Here is a 16701-nt window from a genome sequence, read left to right on the forward strand (position 1 = left end):
TGTGAACCGTGACTTCTGGGAAGGGAACTTGACCCCAGCAACCTGAAGCGATGGAGAAAGTTCATTTCATGTGCTGTGTGTAAGATGAACATGCACTCAGATGCCTACTGTCGACCGATCCATTATTTTCCACACAGGGTTTTGGGGCATCAGGGCTAGTTAGCATCATTCATTTGCTTGTCAGTTTGTCGGTGATCTGACTTGCTGCTTTTCTTTTCAAAAGCAATATTGAGATGTGATTCACATACCACACATCTCAAGCATACATACAATTCAGTGATGTTTAGTGAATTCACGGAGGTATGTGGCCATCACCATGAGCAATCTGAGAATATTCTCATCATCCCATGAAGAAAACATGCCCCTATTAGCAGTTACCCCCTAGATTCTTTTAAAATCACTAATCTGCTTTCTGTCTCTGAGGATGTGCCTGTTCTGGACATTTCACATCAGCAGAATCACGCACCATGTAGCCTTGTGTCTGGCTTGTCTCGGAGCATGTTTTCAAGGTCCATCTACACTGTAGCACGTGTCGGTGTTTCACTCCTTTTTATGGCTGAGTAATATTCCACTTCATGGACCTCCTCTTTATCCACTCCCCAGCTGATGGACATTTGGGTGGTTTCTACTTTGGGGGTATTATAATACAGCTGCTATGGCTATCATACACAAGTTTTTTTTTTTTTTTTTTTTTTTAAGATTTATTTATTTATTATTTATACAAGCACTGGGTACAGTCAGAAGAAACGGGAGGGTGAGAGAATCCACCAGAGCCAGAGCAGGGAGCAGAGCAGGCAGAAGGACCGAAGCACACTGCTGAGGGGAGCAGCGGGCGGCAGGAGAGGTCTGCGCGCCATGCGGGACCCTCCTCCGGTGGCCGGGGAGCAGCCAGGGATCGAACCGGCGCCGCAGAGGCCGCGGGCAGCTTTGCAACCCAGCGCTCAACTGCTGCGCCACCGGGGAGGCCCCATACACAAGTTTTTATATAGATTTGTTTTCACTTTTCTTGGGCATATACCTAGCAGTGGGAAATTGCAGTTCAGGTGGTAACTGTGTTTTGATGAACTGCCAGACTGTTATTTTTCCCAAGCAGTTGCACTATTTTATATCCCTATGAGCAGTGAATGAGGGTTCAGATTCCGTCCATGTCCTTGTCGACTCTTGTTATTGTCTGTCTTTTCCATTAGAGCCATCCTGCTGGATGTGAAGTGCTGTCTCTCAGTGACTTGCAGTTCCCTGATAGCTGGTGATGTTGGGCATATTTTCATGTGCTTATTGACCATTTCTATACCTTCTTTGGAGAAATGTTTTCAGATCCTTTCCCAAGTTGGATTGTCTTTTATTATTGAATTGAGTTGTGAGAGTTCTCCCTACATTTTTTCATATGCTCATTGGCTGTCTGTATATCTTTTCTGGTGAGGTATCTTTTCAGGCCTTTGGTCCATTTTTAATTGGGTTATTTGTTTTCATATTGTTGAGTTTTAAGTGTTCTTTATTTTGGATAATGATCTTATATCAGATGTATCTTCTACAAATATTTTTTTCCTAATCAGTGGCTTGTCTTCTCACTCTTTTGAAGACATGATATTACTGTTTAAAAATAAAAATTAGGGCCTCTCTGTTGGCACAAGGGGTTAAGATGCAACCTATGAAGCTATCCGCAGCCTCTGCAGCACACGTTCAATCCCCAGGCAGGGAGCTACCCACATGGCACAGCAGACCTCTCCTGACTAGCCCACTGCTCCCCTCAGCAGTGTATTTCACTCAGTCTGCCTGTTCTGTTCCCCACTCTGTCTCTGGTGAATCTTCTCACCCCCCCACCCCCACTTCTGGCCTATACTGCAGTTCTTTTATGCATAAATAAATAAATCTTGGGAAAAAAAATAAAAATTAGAGCCTAGTCCAGTGAAAAGCTCTGGGTTTGCTCTTGTGCTGCCTCTAGCTGGTTGGTTGACGGTGATGACCCCTAGAAGGACTCCACAGCCAAGTGCAGGCTCAGCTGTGCCAAGATGGATGGGTGATACTTGCCATGGGTTCTGGAAGAAGATTCAGGTCTCAGTGCCATATGTCTGCCATGCCTGATCTAGTGCAACAGTCTCCTTTTTCAGATGGGGAAACTGAGGCCCAGAACAGAGCAAGAAATTGCCCTGGTCACAGGATGAATTATCGCCCTGGCTCAGATTAAACCCCAGGTCTCCTGCTTGCAGCTGCCTTATGAATGTGTGGACTAGACAGTTAGGTGGATTGGATCCAGCTTTAGGGAAATGACCTGTTTCTAGTGTGCCCCCCACGCCCCACCACTCCCTCAGGCACCTTCTGCTCTAGATCTTGGACTTCTCATCCTCAAGTTAAGGGGTCTGATTTCTCCCCCTTTCTAGCCCCGGCTCCCACTGGGACTTATCTTGCAAAGATCAACCCCTGCTCCTGTCATTTCAAGGGTTGAAACCAGGTCAGGAGTGGGTGGTATAGGGCGGATTTGGGACAAGAAAAAACACTCTCAAGTTCACTTGGCATTTCAACAGGCTTGGAGGGTTCTCCTGGGACTGGAAATTGATTAATGTGTATTTTATGAGCTCTTATGACAAGATGGGGTTTGTTTGCTTGTGGCATTAGGACTAGCTGAGTCCGGTTGGTGAGAATTCTGGCCTTATTTGCCTGGTACTGAGCACTGTCTCTGTCTCCTCCATCAGCAGGTGCTGGGAGGGCTGTCTGGCACCAGTGCTAGGCTAGCCCCACTCAGCAATTGTCTTCTTTCATGTCATTGACTTTGAGATACATTAATTATTCATGACTAAACTGAAGCCTTTTCAATGCAGCCTTCACTGCCATGATTAACCCCCAGCTCACCACAGAATCCAGAAAAAGTTCCTCTCTGACTGCTCAGCATGGGGTGGGCTGCTGGTTTGCAGGCCGAAGTCATCCTTTTTCTGTTCTTCTTTTGTCCTTGACAAAAGGACTCTATAGTCCGTGGTGGGTTTGGAGACTGGAGTGGGTGAGCATCTGAGGGGGGCAGGTTTAGAGCTGCCTTGGTTCCTCTCTGGGGGTCACGCTGCAGCGCGGAGCTTGGGGGAACCATAGTCCGCCTTCTTGATCCAGATCAGCATGTCTGGGGGTGGCCAGGCCCAGAGTGCTGCACTGACCCTGTGCTTGCTGCCTTTGCAGGATGTGGCCCAGTGGAACATTGGGAACTTACGGACCATCCTAGACATGGTGGAACGAGAGTGTGGCACCATCATCGAGGGTGTCAATACCCCCTACTTGTACTTTGGCATGTGGAAGACCACCTTTGCCTGGCACACAGAGGACATGGACCTGTATAGCATCAACTACCTGCATTTTGGGGAGCCCAAGTCTTGGTGAGTGTCTGACCAGCAGCCTGGGAGCCATGTGAAGGGCCTATGGATGGGTTCATGTGGAGGCAGGTGTGCTTTTGGGGTGCCTGCCTGGGTCTGGGGCTGCTGTTGTCAGGTGGAGGCTGGGGAGTGCTCTGGCAGCTGAATAGGTGCAGCTTTGATTGGTTATAGGGGGTGTGTGCTCCCTAGGCATGAAGCTTCCAGATCCCTGGAAATTATGGTTTGCACCCAGAGCTTGGGCACCACCTGGGTTTGTGTCAGGCATGTGGCTGTTGTACTGGGGTCTGTCCCTTGGCCCATGGGACTGGGCAGTGTGTGGCCGTGTGTATTGAATCAACTCCCAACTTCCCCCTGGCCTCCAGATTTGGGGGTAGAGGTTGCAAGTGATGGACCTAAAGACTACTTGTGAAGACAAGATGCTTCTGTCTTCTGAGTGTGATGGGCTCTGCAGGCTGGGTGGGGTTGTGTTCTGGAATCTCTGTACTTCACAACCCTCTTCTGCTGCAGGACAGTCAGTACCCCTTCTAAGGAACTGCTTTTGTTCACTGGGGTTTTCTAGTAGAGACTTATAAGCTGGGGTCTTTGCATCCTCCGCCTCTCCCCAACTGTCTTAGAAAGTTCTGTTGTCACAGTAGTCACCGTATCTCAGGGAAGAGTGGGGAACATATTGTGATTCTCAGGAGCTGGCTGATCACTGAGCCTTGGTACATGGGTGGGGGCAACTCAACACAGCCAGGGACCCAAGGAGACGAAAGTCAAGCCCCCTTTGTCTTGGTATGTCTGTGCCATGTTTTCTATCAGTGTCAGATGCTAAGATTTATCAGGTGACCCGCCTACTTCTCTGCACCCACATCTGCTGGTATTCTAAGTTGGGCATGAGGGTGGGATTTGAACCAGGCTTTTCCCTCCCTCCCCAGCTGCCCTACCCACCCTTCCATCAGCTCTCAGCCTCCCTGGGCTTGCCTACTGCATGATGGGGCTGTGCTGAATCTGCACGGGCTGTGAGCACGAGGTGGGCTGCAGAACATTAAGTACTTTGTTCCAAGAGCTTCAGACTCCCTCTCTACCCAGAGTTCAGGGAAGCATCTTAACTGCTTAACAGTAAGAGTGTCTTAGTAAAGGCTCCTGAGTGGCTCAGAGGTTGGAGCTTGTGACTCTGAAGCAGCTGCTTTGGAGGGGACCTTCTCCTCATTTTGACGTCCCCCATCCTGAGTGACTCTGACTCTGTTGACATTCCACTGTCGCGTCTGCAAGTCCTGTTCCCAGCCCCTTTTCCAGGGTCACCCCAGCCCCGGCCTGTGGTTCTTCTAAATGTTGAAGCCTTTACTAAATGAAGCTAAATGTTGAGCCTTTCCTAAAATCTTCTAGAAAGAAGAGGGGAACACACCCATCCCAGGGAGCACGTGCTTTCTCTTCTGCACTCAACCTCATCTTTCTTTAGATAGAAAGTCAAACACGTTTGACTTGAGAGGAGGGACCCCTGGATAGGCCCTTCCCTTCCCCCTGTGGGTCTAGGCCCTGGGAAGACCACTCAAGGGAGCACCTGGGACAGGGGCTACAGAACGCAGCTCCTCCCATGGGCCCCCAGCTTGACCTCTGCAACAGCCGGGCACCCCTCCCCCTGTGCACCGCATCCTGGTGGCACAGAACATGGCAAATCCGGGAGCTTCTGGTCCTCTCTTAGGAGTCTCCCTCCTCTCCCTCCTCCCGGAAGCTCACTGGCTTGCACAACTCATGACTCACCTACTTGATAGAGTTTGGACCAATGTGGGAAAATCCAGATTTTTCAAGGTGTCCTTGAATCCTGAGATTCTGACTTGAGGTGATGAGAGTAAAGCTGAAGAGAAACTGCTCTGCTTTCTCCCTTCTCCTCTGTGGGCACTTTTGTTTGCATCCCAGAGGGTTTGTTGACACTAAATAAGTTGGCTCTTTAAGTTGCTGAAATCTCCTGGAGACCTTTGCTGAGGGGGTCGAGTAGGGCCCCTGCTGTCCTGTTGTTAACTGCTTCACCCTCTCCTCACCTCTGAGGTGGCAGAGCGGGACCTTGCCCTGTCGTCTGGCCACTGGTTCTGCCCAGAAACTTGGGGAAGGATTAGGAAGCAGGGCTGGGCTTGGGGTGAGTTTCCTGCAGTGTCTCCAGTGAATGGGCACAAACCTAGTGACTTCACACCATGCACACTGATCCTGTCATGATTCTGAAGCCCTGAAGTCTGAAGTCAGGCTCCTGGGTCTGCAATCAGTGTGAGCAGGGTTGGCTCCTCTGAGGCTCCAGGCGACCATCTCCTGCCGGCTCAAGCTCTAGAGAGGCGCCACATCCTGGGCTCAGGCCCTTCCTCCGTCCTCACAGCCAACAGTGTAGCCTCTTCACGTCTCTCTGCCTTGCACCCTCCTCCTCCCTCTATAAGGACCTTTCAGAGGACACCGGGGCCCCGGGAATCCAGGATGCTCCCCATTCTAGGGGCCTTAACTTCATCCTTTCTCTGAAGATGCTTTTGCCATGTGAGGTGACACGTGCACAGGCCCCAGATGTGACGTGGGCATGTTGAGGGCCTCGATTCAGCCACCTCATGTCCTGCAGGCCACCTTCTTGGTGGTGCTTCCTCTGACTGCTGGCACTGCCGGGCAGCCCCCCTGTTTCCCTGCTGTTCTCCCCCAAGTGCTCGGCGCCTATCTCCACCTATTCTGCTTTGGGTCTCTCCCCCTGGCGCAGGCCCCAAGAGAACAGGCGGCTTCCTGTGTTTAATTTGAGTGGCACATTTATTGAGGGAGTCAAGATGGCACCCTCTCAGAACTACTGATACAGTCTGGTCCTGACCCTGACCAGACCCCAGGTGACCCTGGCTGTGCTCTGGGGCCAGCTGTTCCCACTCCGGGCCGCTCAGCCATGACCCTGGTCTGTCTCCGCCTGAAGAAGGGCATGGCTGTGCCTCCCTGGGCTTCTGTTTTCTTTTCTGAAAACAGGGATCACAGCCTCTCCTGTCTCCTAGACTCGGGGTGGGGGGCGGGGGGAGATGAAATTCTCGACCCGGGGCAAGTGCTTGGCTGGGAGGGTTCCCCGGAGGGTGGTCATTATCTTGCTCCCAGAGCCTTTGCTGGGCTCACACACTTATTCTCTGGTTTTAGAAATTCCTGCACAAAATGTAAGAAGTGGTGCAGGCCTGATAGGGAGGGACTGTTGGTGGACAGACTGAGGGGGACCACAGGACCCCCAAATTGCATACTCTAAAGGGGTCTGGCTCTCTGTGCATAAAGGCAGAGCATACTTAGCGTGGAAGAACTTTGATTAATGTACATAGAGAAGAGAAGAAAGGATCATAGTTTTACAATAAAACACCCCAAATTACTCATCTCCTGGTGGGCAAATGTCCACTCAAACAGGCTCGTGCCGACGCTGGCTGCCGGAGAGCTTGCCCCAGTCTGAGACACCTCTGGCAGGGAACCAGGAAGGGGCCACGGGGCCAGGCAAGGGAACAAAAGGAGCAAAACTAAAATACAGATCAAGAGACGGCGCCACTGTCAGCCGCCCCGCGGCCTCTCCCCCACGTGTCTCTTCCGAGTGTCTGCATGACTCTTCTCCACGTGTCTCCTCCCGTGTCCCCCGAGTCCCTGGTGCAGGTCCAAATCTGAGAGCAAGCGAGCCTTCTTTTCCACGTGTTTCTCTGTGTCTTTCTTCCTGTCCAGTGTCGCTCCAGGTGCTCTCTAAGTGTTCTTTCTCGCGTGTCCCTGCGCCTGCTCTCCGTCCTTGTTTCGTAGCTCGCCCGCTCAGCTCTGTCCCTCATTAGGCAGGGCTGGGAACATGGTATCTCCCCCTTTTATGGAGATGTCTCTGTTCCAGGACCATGCTCTGCCCAAGCTCTGGGGGCAGTAGGCAGGGCCTGGTAGCCCAGCTGTGTGGGGTGAGGCGGGTCTGTCCCCTGCCTGTCCTGATGGGCCTCAGCTCCACTTGCTGGCTCCCAGCAGCGCGTCCTCCCATGGGCTCCTGTGGCTACAAGGCCTGAGTCCCAGCGCGTGGCAGACACACTGCCCTCTCCTGGCTCCCATGCGGACTCACAGGCCAGAGCCACGTGTGCGTGTGAGATTGGTGTGAGCATGAGTATGTGTGAGTGTACCTGTGCATGTCGTTGAGAGTATGTGTGTTGTGTGTGAGAGAGAGAGAGAGAGTGTGTGTGTGTGTATACAGTCACGTGTCTTTTAAGGATGGAGATATGTTCTGAGAATGTACTGTTTGGTGATTTCATCTTGCTCATGTCGTAAAATTAAAGACAAAACTAGGCGGTACAGCCCACTACACACCCGTTGAATGGTACAGCCGTCAGGACCACCGTCTTGTACCTGTAGTCTGTTGGTGACACGACTGTGTATGTGTGGGTTGGTGAGAATCGTGTAAGTACATGTGTGTTTGTGCACATATGTATGTGTTATGTGTGTGTGTGTGTGTTTGTAATGAGAGCGTGGGCTGTAGATTGTGTGCGTGTGGAGTGTATGTTTGTTTGGATGTATGTGTGAGGGGTGGTGAAGTGCTGGGCCCTGTTGCCGCCTGATGTAGAAGAGCTGGAGGGTCTCTGCATCCCCCAGGGCTGTGTCCCTTTCCTCCTGGCGCGGCTGCCCCGGAGCTCTCTAGGTGGCACTCCTGTCCTTCTCCCTGTCCTCCCTGTGCTGGTGGAAATTTCCCCGCTTCTTTTGTCCTCTTTACAGACTCCTCAAGGCAGTGATGGACCTCCGAGTCCTCTGGGAGCTGTAGGAGGAGGGGAGCGAGGACTCTGCGGGGGCGTCGAGGATAATTTGGGGTTTGCCAGCTAGGTCCCCTTGTGGAGCTGAGCTGTGCGTTCCCACCAGCCCCTGCTCCCCTCCGTAACTAGCCGAGCTCGTCTCTGTGCCGGGAGCCCATCCCACTCTCCTCTCAAAGGGTGGGGCAGGGACCCCGGGTGTTGGCGTGACACCCTATGCTTGTCCTTCAGGGCATTGCCGACCAGCTGACCATACATTGGCCTTGCCCGTGTTGGTGCGTCTCTCCTCACCAGACCATGGAGTCTGGGAGGCCCTTGAGGCCCCCTGAGTTGCCAGCCCCCAGCAGGGGCCTGGCCCAGAGAGGGGGCTCAGTAACTGTCAGGAGACCTGGGTGCTGGGATGTAGAGCACCCCTCTGGAAACTGCACGCTGAGGTTTGCATCATGTGAAGCTGTGCTGTCTTCGTGGGAGCTGGCTCCCCAGGCCACCCTCCCTCTTGAGCCAACATGGTCACTTCTGGGGGGGGTGAGGTGCCCGGGCCGCTTGTGCCCAGGCTGGGGGTTCAGGGAGCAACTCAGCGACTCCCTGGAAAGGTGGTGCCCCTGCTTCCTGTCCTTCCCTGGGCCCTCGGAGGCAGAATGTTCTCCAGCAGATTGCCTCCACACGTCTCTCCCTAATTATGCTGTTGCTCTTGCGTCTGCAAGAGTTTAATTGCAACCATTTCGGAGTATTTCGGTAGCATTTTTTTTAAGTGTCAATGTACTCAGGTTTACAGCATTTTATGAAGCTTTTCTTGGTCTGTTGCTACTTTGGTAGTGTGATTTGTGTGTCAAAGTGACGTGAACAGCCTGGTGTCGATAAAAGCATGGAATTTGCTGCGAAAGGCCTGCATTATGTGGTGCTCTCAGGCAGTGAAGCTAAGAATATCTGAGCATTTGAGTGCTTCAAAATCCCTTTTGAGACTGGGATTTAAAATAGACCCGGCACTTACAACTCACCCCCTGACCGACCTTCTTGCAGTCCGGCCGGTCAGTGAGGCCAGGAGGGCGGGTGGGAGTGGGGTGGGCAGGGAGGAGGGGGAGGCAGGGATCTGTGTACAAGGCAGAGCCGAGGTGGTGGGGCCGCTGGAGGGCCATGCTCCGTGGAACCCACCGTCCCAGGCCAAATGGATGCCTGTTCCAAGAAAGGTGGTGCCAGAGTCCGGGACAGGGAGGGGGCAGGGCACGGGCCTCCTTAACTTGCGGGTAGGCAGGTGGCTTGTGAAACATGATGTTTCCAACATTATCACCTCACTTACCATCTTCCAAATCCTGCCTCCCTGCCTCTTCCATGTGTCCACAGGGAAGCAGGCTCGGAATAGGAGAGCACTGGTTCCTGCCAGCGCTGTGAGGATTGTTGGTCCCCAGGGCACTTCTGGACCACCCTGGTTGTGCTGTGCAACCCAAAAGAGGAAAGCAGAGTGGCCACCACCCTGCGGGGGGGCTCCTGCCAAATGCTGCTGATGCCCCCAAGTGGGGGAAGTACCCTGTGATAAATCCTGTGCACCTGTGTGCCCGGCCAGGGCCTGGGCACTTTGAGCTGCTGTGAGCTGCTTACTGGGCACCAGGGCTATCCACAGGCCAACTTGGCCCTCTCCTGGGCTGCTGGAATGTGATGCTTTAGATGAGGGCATGGGCTTTCCGGCCATTTTCTCCTTTCTGTATTTTAAGTGCTATGAGAAAATCCCCTCCCAAGTTAGGGTTCAGCAGAGGCCAGGGAAGATTGCTGAAGGAATATCCTTAGGAACTTGGGAGGGCCCCCTCCTGCTCCTCTTCCCCTGACCCCCTGGCCCTCCCAAGCTTGGCGGAGGTGGTGATGCCCTGCTCCTGTGAGTCCCTTGCAGAGCAGCAGGGGACAAGGGTGGAAGATGAATCTTGTCTCTGGGAGGTAGGCCCGAGGCTCATTGGTACCATAAACCCTGGGCTATGACCTTGGCCTTCAGAACAATGACTATAGCGCTTCTGACTTCCTCTGTCCTGTCAGCCCTGCACAGCACAGGTCCCCTAAGTTCTTATCTCTGGAGATTGTCTTATGGCTTTCCCAGCTCCTCTGCACCTGCATTTGCCTGGAATATGGTATTGCAAGTCTCAGGTGTCAGGTTCCTGGGTAGGGTACAGGGGAGAGGGCCTTGCTGACTTACCTCCCATAGAGGGCACAGAGCCCCCCTCCCTCATGGATTGTCCTGGACTGTGCTGCACTGGCTTCTCCTGTGCAGTCAGCGGTGACGCTCCAGGTGCCGGAGCCAGGAGCAGGGGACATGATCCCAGGGCCTTCCCTGACCTTTAAGAAATGCTAGCTCTGTGGCACAGGGGCACGGAGAATTTTTCCTTTTGATTCAGCTGCACTAGAGTTTTTCTTTGGCATTTTATTCAGGGGAGAGGGATTGGGCAGCCTTTCTTCTGCTGCCAGGGAAACTTGATTCCCAGCAGGCACAGCCAGTTCTGCCTGCACTGAGTACCCTGGACATGTGTATGTGCGCTTGCACACTCACGTGGGTATGCACTGTTCTGTGTGCAAGCATGTTTGTGTGCACATGTGCATTCGAGGATGGCTCCCTGTTATCTGCTCCCTGGCTGCAGTGTGGGCAAGAGGCTAGACAGCCAGGAGTGATGTCTGTCCCCCAGGGAGGCAGAGCACAGCTCTTCTAGTGGAGAGGGCGGCTCCCTTGCCGCCTGCCTGCCTGCCTGCCTGGCCCCTCAGAATCTCCCAGCAGGCCCACCGCAGGCAGTTCAACCCACTTCCCAGCTGCACCTCCTTCAGGCACTCATCCCAGAGCGAGCCTTCAGGGACAGGTGCCTTCTCCTCCCACCCTTCCTCTTTGCTTTTCTCCCTGACTGACCAAAGCCAGCTCCCCAAGTCTGGCTGCAGGTGGCGCTGCTGGCCTGCAGTGCCAAGCTGGCCAACCTTGAGGGTCTCTGCTTTATGCCCATGGAGCAGGATTGGGAAGTCAGGGTGGGTGATGGCACCACAGGAAGCAACCCAGGGCTGCGACGGGGAGCACCGGTACCTGGGGAGGGCCTGGTTATGTGTGACATTAAACACGGGTTTTGGCATTTAAAAAATTAACCCGTGATGCTGGAGTCTGAGATCAAATTGGGGTCTCAAGTGTCATCAGTCCATGAGATCAGGGTGAGATAGGCACAGCAGTGGGCAGTCTTGGGGGCGTTGGCAGTGTGGCACAGGCGGTTGGGTCACCCGTTTCACTTCTCGACTATACCGTAATATCCCAAAGCTGCCGGGGTATCCCCTGAGAACACATGCCACTGCTCCCTTGGGTGGAGCCCAGAACCCGGGCACCTGCGCTGCTTTGGTCGCTTGCCCTGGGTGCCCATTCCTCCTGCAGCATGCTGGCAGGGATGGGCGCAGTTGGTGTTTGTTCAGGGAATGCAAAATCATTCTACCATCATGCAAAGTAGAGGAAGGTCAGCCTTCTGCTCAAGAAAAATCTCACCATATGTTTGTCTCAAAGCCAGCGAGGCTGAGTGGGGGGATTTCCTGATATTCCCAGTGGGCTGCCTTACTGGAGCCAGGGTGGCGGGTGCCCCCTCTGAGGGGTGGTGGTTGGAAACTGGCTTCTTGGGGAGTGTGCGTGGGGGCGGGTTGGTCGTGACAGACAGCACCCGACACTAAGAACGGACGGGCTACTTCCTCCTGCTCTGGTGTTGGTCGCAGACTTGTTACCATCCACTGTCTTGGTGGAGGACATGCTTTTTTTTTTTTAAGACTATTTTTTGGAGCTGTTTAGATTTACAGAAAAATTGAGCAGATCATACAGAGTTCCTGCCTACCTCACCCTCCACCCCCAGTTTCTCTGTTACTAGTATCTTACTCTACATTCTGCCTCCCCACCAGTGCCCGGTTTCAGTGCATGTCACAATCAGTGAAGCAGTATTTCTGCCTCGTTACTAGGTTAGATGGAGTGGTGGGTTTTAGAAGGAAGACCTTAGAGATAAGGGCTCCTCTCCTCCCATCCCATCGTGGGGATGTGCTGTCCAGGCAACTCATCACCGCCGATGTTGACCTTAACGGTCACCTTCCTGAGGTGTGTGCTCAGGTGTCTCCTCTGGGAAGTTCCTCTTTCCCCGCTTCGAATGCGGTCATCCTTGAGGTATTCTCTTTTTTATTTTTCTTTTTAAAAATACTTCAAATACCAGAAAATGGGAGAGAATAATGAATAGATCGGCCCCGAGCCCAGCACCCAAATTGGACAGATCTGAACATTCTGGCATATTTTTGTCACATTTTTCATCTCTCTTCTTTCCTCAATTGCCAGTTGGGGCAATTTTGATTTTGCTGGCGATTTAACAAACCAGCAAAGATTTATGGCTTTTTTATTAGCTTATACTTTTGTAGCTCAGAATCAGGGCACGAGCCAGCTGGGTCCTGAGTTCAGGATCTTGGGCTGAAACTGAGGTGTTCATGGCTGAGTCCTTATCCGGACCCCCTTCACTTGCAGGCACCCTCAGATCATTGGCACGGTTCAGTTCTTTGCTGTGTAGAAATGAGGGCCCCACATCCTGGCTGCTGTGAGCATCGAGAGGTGCATGAGACCATGCCACGTGTCCCTGCACCCCCCTCCAGCATCAGGGCCTTCTGACAGGAGGAAGCCTGCCCTTTGTAGGAAGTCATCTATTTGGGTCAGCCAACCAGGATTTCTCCCTATTTTCAGGTCTATTGACTTGGGGCTTTTCTTATAATAGCACCCCCCACCCCCCCGCAAGCACACCAAGAGGAATGTATAGAATAACTGGCAATCATAGGTGTGGGAGCTCCCGGTCCCAGGGGTCTTGGGTGTCTTTGTGCTTTTCACAGTACATTCCCTTTGTCAATTTTGTTTAAAATCATGGAACATGCATGCTACAGAAAAGTATCAAAATGTGTACATACTCCCAAAACATGTTTATGTACGATTTCCCAAATGACTCTACAGCCATCCCTTATGTAATCTCTACAGGTGTGGAAATGCCCCCGAAGTCCTCATCTTTACTCAGCACCCTCCCCCCAGAGCTGATGACTGTGCTGACTTGAGGGTGCCGTGTCCTTGCTTCTCTGTTACTCCTCTGTGTGTGTCCCGGGTGTTAGCACTGAGTGTTGACTGGATTTGAACTCCATACAAATGGAGTCATTTGTATCTTGCATTCATCTTTATTGCCATCGTTTATTCATTTTCATGGCTGTAGAGTTTTCTGTTGTACAACTCTTCTTCCGACTATGTATCCATTAATTAATGATGATTTGGGTTGCTTCTGGTGTGGCCCCATTGCGAAAGAAGTATTCACTGTTTATGTGTCTTTGTGCAAGTTCGTTACTACATGTGAAGATGTAATAAGAAGCAACTGCAGTTATAGTAAGCAGCCAAGTTGTGTGCGTCCTGTGTGCTAGGCTCCTTAATTCATGCCCTTGTGCTCATCACAGATGAAGGGACCCTGATCCCTGGCTATGAAGCTTGGAAGTGGTGGGGCTGAAGTTGGAGCTGGACGGGGGTGTGTCCCCAACCATAATTCCACCTTGCCCTCAAAGCTTGTCCTGTGAATCAGGAGGGGTGGCAGGTTCTGGGAGCCTATGACCAGGTAGCTACTCAGTCTAGGGGGCAATTTGCATCCCAGTTGACAAAGGTGGCCCAAATTTGAAAGTGTGAGAAAAGACCCTTTCCTTAGATTCCCTAAGACAAGCACTGAATCAAGCCCTGCTGATGAAATCAAAGCTATAGGTTCTTATGGGAGATGCAGGAAAGGACTCAGGAATGTGGGGATCCCGGCAGACAGTCTATGCTCTAAAGTGTAGCTTCCAGGTTGTAGGTAACCAGGTAGGGTAAAAGGGCAGGAGTATTCTGGAAGCTTCCAAGGACCAGCATGGGAGGCAGAGCTGTCACATCTCATTGGCTAGCACCCAGTCATGTGGCCAGACTTTACAGAGAGGGAGATTGGGAAAAGTAGTAACACTGTATGGCTGAGAGAAGGGAGTCTGGTGGGTGAGCCATAGCCCGTGTCTGCCACATGAGGTGCTAAAAGTAGGTGGTTCCGAGGTTGTGGAAAAAGTTGGGTGGTTCAAGCCCTGACAGAGTACCCACTCTGGGCCTAATATGAGCCAGATGCCAACTGTTGGGACCCTTTTACTCCTAACCCTCAGATTGGGACCAGGCCAGGTGGCCCCAGGAGCCTGGGGGAGTCTGCCCAAACAGCAGGGGAGCGTCAGGGTAGGAGATGACAGGAGGGGGGCAGGGCAGCCATTGGAGGGAGCCCCACTGAAGAGCAGGCAGCCAGCCCAGGAGCCAAGACTAGAAAATTCCTGAGCTGAAGAATTATTCCATGGTTGGAGGATGAACTAGCTGTGGCGGGAGGGTCCAGGGCCTGGGCTTGGGGGCGCTAGGCCAGGCAGGTGGGGTCTGGTGCTGCACCCCATGAGGGTGTAATCATCTGTCTGTCTGCCACTTGGGGTTGCAGGCTTTGCTGGCCTGTTGCACTGCCCTGCTGGCTTGGTCTGGCAGGAGCAGATGGCCCTTCATTTTGGAGTCTTTTGTTCAAAGTGGGCGCTTTAGAGTTGGAATGCTAATGTGAAGCCCTGGCTGTGCTGCTGGGGAGACTGCAGGATTTTTGCTTTAGGGCAGAAGGAGCCAAACACACCGGCTAGGCGACCTCGTTCCTATTTCCAAACTACAGCGCACAGGGAGAGTAACCGGAACCCCTTCCCACCTCTTTACAAATGGTGGGCTCATCTGTTTGGGCATTAATTCCCGTCTTGATGTCCTCCCACCAGGCAGTGTTTGGATTCGGAGCTGACTCAAACTGTGGGGGTCTGTAGCTGCCTGCAGGGACCCCTCCCACTGCAGATGAGGCCAGTCAGCAGGAGTTGTTTAACCCCAGCCCAGCCTGTCACTGTAGACTCGCCATCAGTGATTCGGATTCTGTTTGCAGGGTCTGGTTTCCATGGCAAATTTCTCTCCTGTTACCGAGGTTGCTGTGGGCAGATTTCAACTGTGGGCAGATTTCAGCTCCTGGGAAGGGAGATTCCTGCAAATCTGTGAGCAAAGGGTCGGGGTCTTCCTTAGCTTTTTAAAAAAATCTGGTTATGAATGCATCCACCTGTACCCCCTCTGCCCGCTACTCCCTGGCCCAGCAGCAGGGGTAGGGGGTCCCTGTGCCTTCAGCTGTTGCGAGGTAGGAGCAGGATGGGACCAGAGTGGCCACATTGCTAGGACTGGTCATTCTAGACACGTTTAGAAGCATCTTCAGGCAGTTTCGTCTTTCTCCTCTCCCTGACTGAGCTGAGCAAACTTAACCTTGCTTGAGCCTACCCCTCCCCAAAGCTCTGGGGTCCAGGGAATGACCCCGAGTGCCCTGTGGCCTTTCCCTGGTGGGAAAGGCCACTAGACTGAGACCTAGTCTTTCACAGGCATAGACCTATGGAACCCCTGGTGGTTTGTAAGGACAGGTTAACCTGGATACTCCCCAAAGTTAGTCCCATGAAGAGAGCAATTAAGGATACCCTGGGTCACTTCTGATAGGGCCAGGGAGAACCTGGGACCTGTCCTCCCACTTGTCAGGGCCCTCAGCTGTCAATGTCTGTCCAATGAGGGTCACCCTTGCCCGTCTGCAGGGCTGTGTGTGATGATGAATGCAAACTCATCACAGACTTCAGAAGTCATTTTAACACCCAGATTAAAGATGCCTGCACTGCCCTCACCCCACAGTGAGACCTAGAGCCCCAGCTACTCTCCCAGGCCCTGAACCAGCTGCTTCCCTTGTTCCAGCTACACTGGTGTGTGTCAGGGACGCTGACGTCTGCCCCCATCCTCTCTGCTCCAGACAAAGGGAACCACAGTTTTCTTTCTAGCTCCCAGCCCCTCCTGTACTCTAAACAGCCTTGTTCTTGTTCTTTCCTGTTCAGGCTGTCTGGTGGGTTTCAACAGACATTAATCAGGGGGGCGTCCTGCACTCAGGCACAGATGACGCTGGAGGAGGAGTTTGCTGGTGGGAGTAGCCAGCTGTGCCACCCGGCCTTGGGGGGTCCAGGCACAGTGGGAGGCTGCCTTCTGGTTACTTTACATGCAGAAATTCAGGCCAGCTCTGTAAGGGAGCAGGGGGGTTGAGGTTGCTTTATAAATGGCACCGTGTCCCCACAAATCCATCTCCTCCACACTGAGCCCTTTTCCCAGCTCTGACCAGATGCTCTGTCACTCAGCCATGCCTTTCAAGACCTCACCTGTGAAGGGCACCCCCAGCAGTTTTCCAAACAACATCAAAAACAAGTACAAACATGACTGGAGATTTTTGGTCCCATTGTAGAACAAAAATAAGTCACAGACCTAAAATAAACCAGGCCTGGGGATCAAAGACCTCCAATTCAGCATTTAATTGCAGGCTCGACACTGCTTGCCTGGTAAAGTTGGCTTCTTAATTAAAGTGGGCTGGCAGTGCGTGCTGTCAGTTCTGGCTCCTGTGAAGCTGGACCCTGGGAGACATCAGGGCCCTCCGGATGCTGAAACATGCCAGTTCCCATGAGGAGGTGCTGTGGGCACTTCAGTGCTCCGGAGAGGCGGGGCAGGCTGTGCTTCCCTTCACCTGTACATAGATTACCTTTGT

At 52.7% G+C, this 16701-nt stretch overlaps 1 protein-coding gene across 2 annotated transcripts in view; it reads left to right on the forward strand.

Moving 5' to 3' along the window:
- The window catches only part of KDM4B (lysine demethylase 4B), a 130639-nt gene that overhangs the window by 44435 nt on the left and 69503 nt on the right, over window positions 1–16701 (forward strand). For both annotated transcript variants that reach the window (XM_037505140.2, XM_037505141.2), the window contains exon 6: window positions 3163–3356. In XM_037505140.2, the coding sequence (XP_037361037.1) occupies window positions 3163–3356 (194 nt within the window). The remainder of the gene's footprint in view (window positions 1–3162; window positions 3357–16701) is intronic.

This window comes from Talpa occidentalis, unplaced genomic scaffold (genome assembly GCF_014898055.3).
Source record: "Talpa occidentalis isolate TD23 unplaced genomic scaffold, MPIMG_talOcc4v2.1 talOcc4.12, whole genome shotgun sequence".
NCBI classification, from domain to species: Eukaryota; Metazoa; Chordata; class Mammalia; order Eulipotyphla; family Talpidae; genus Talpa; species Talpa occidentalis.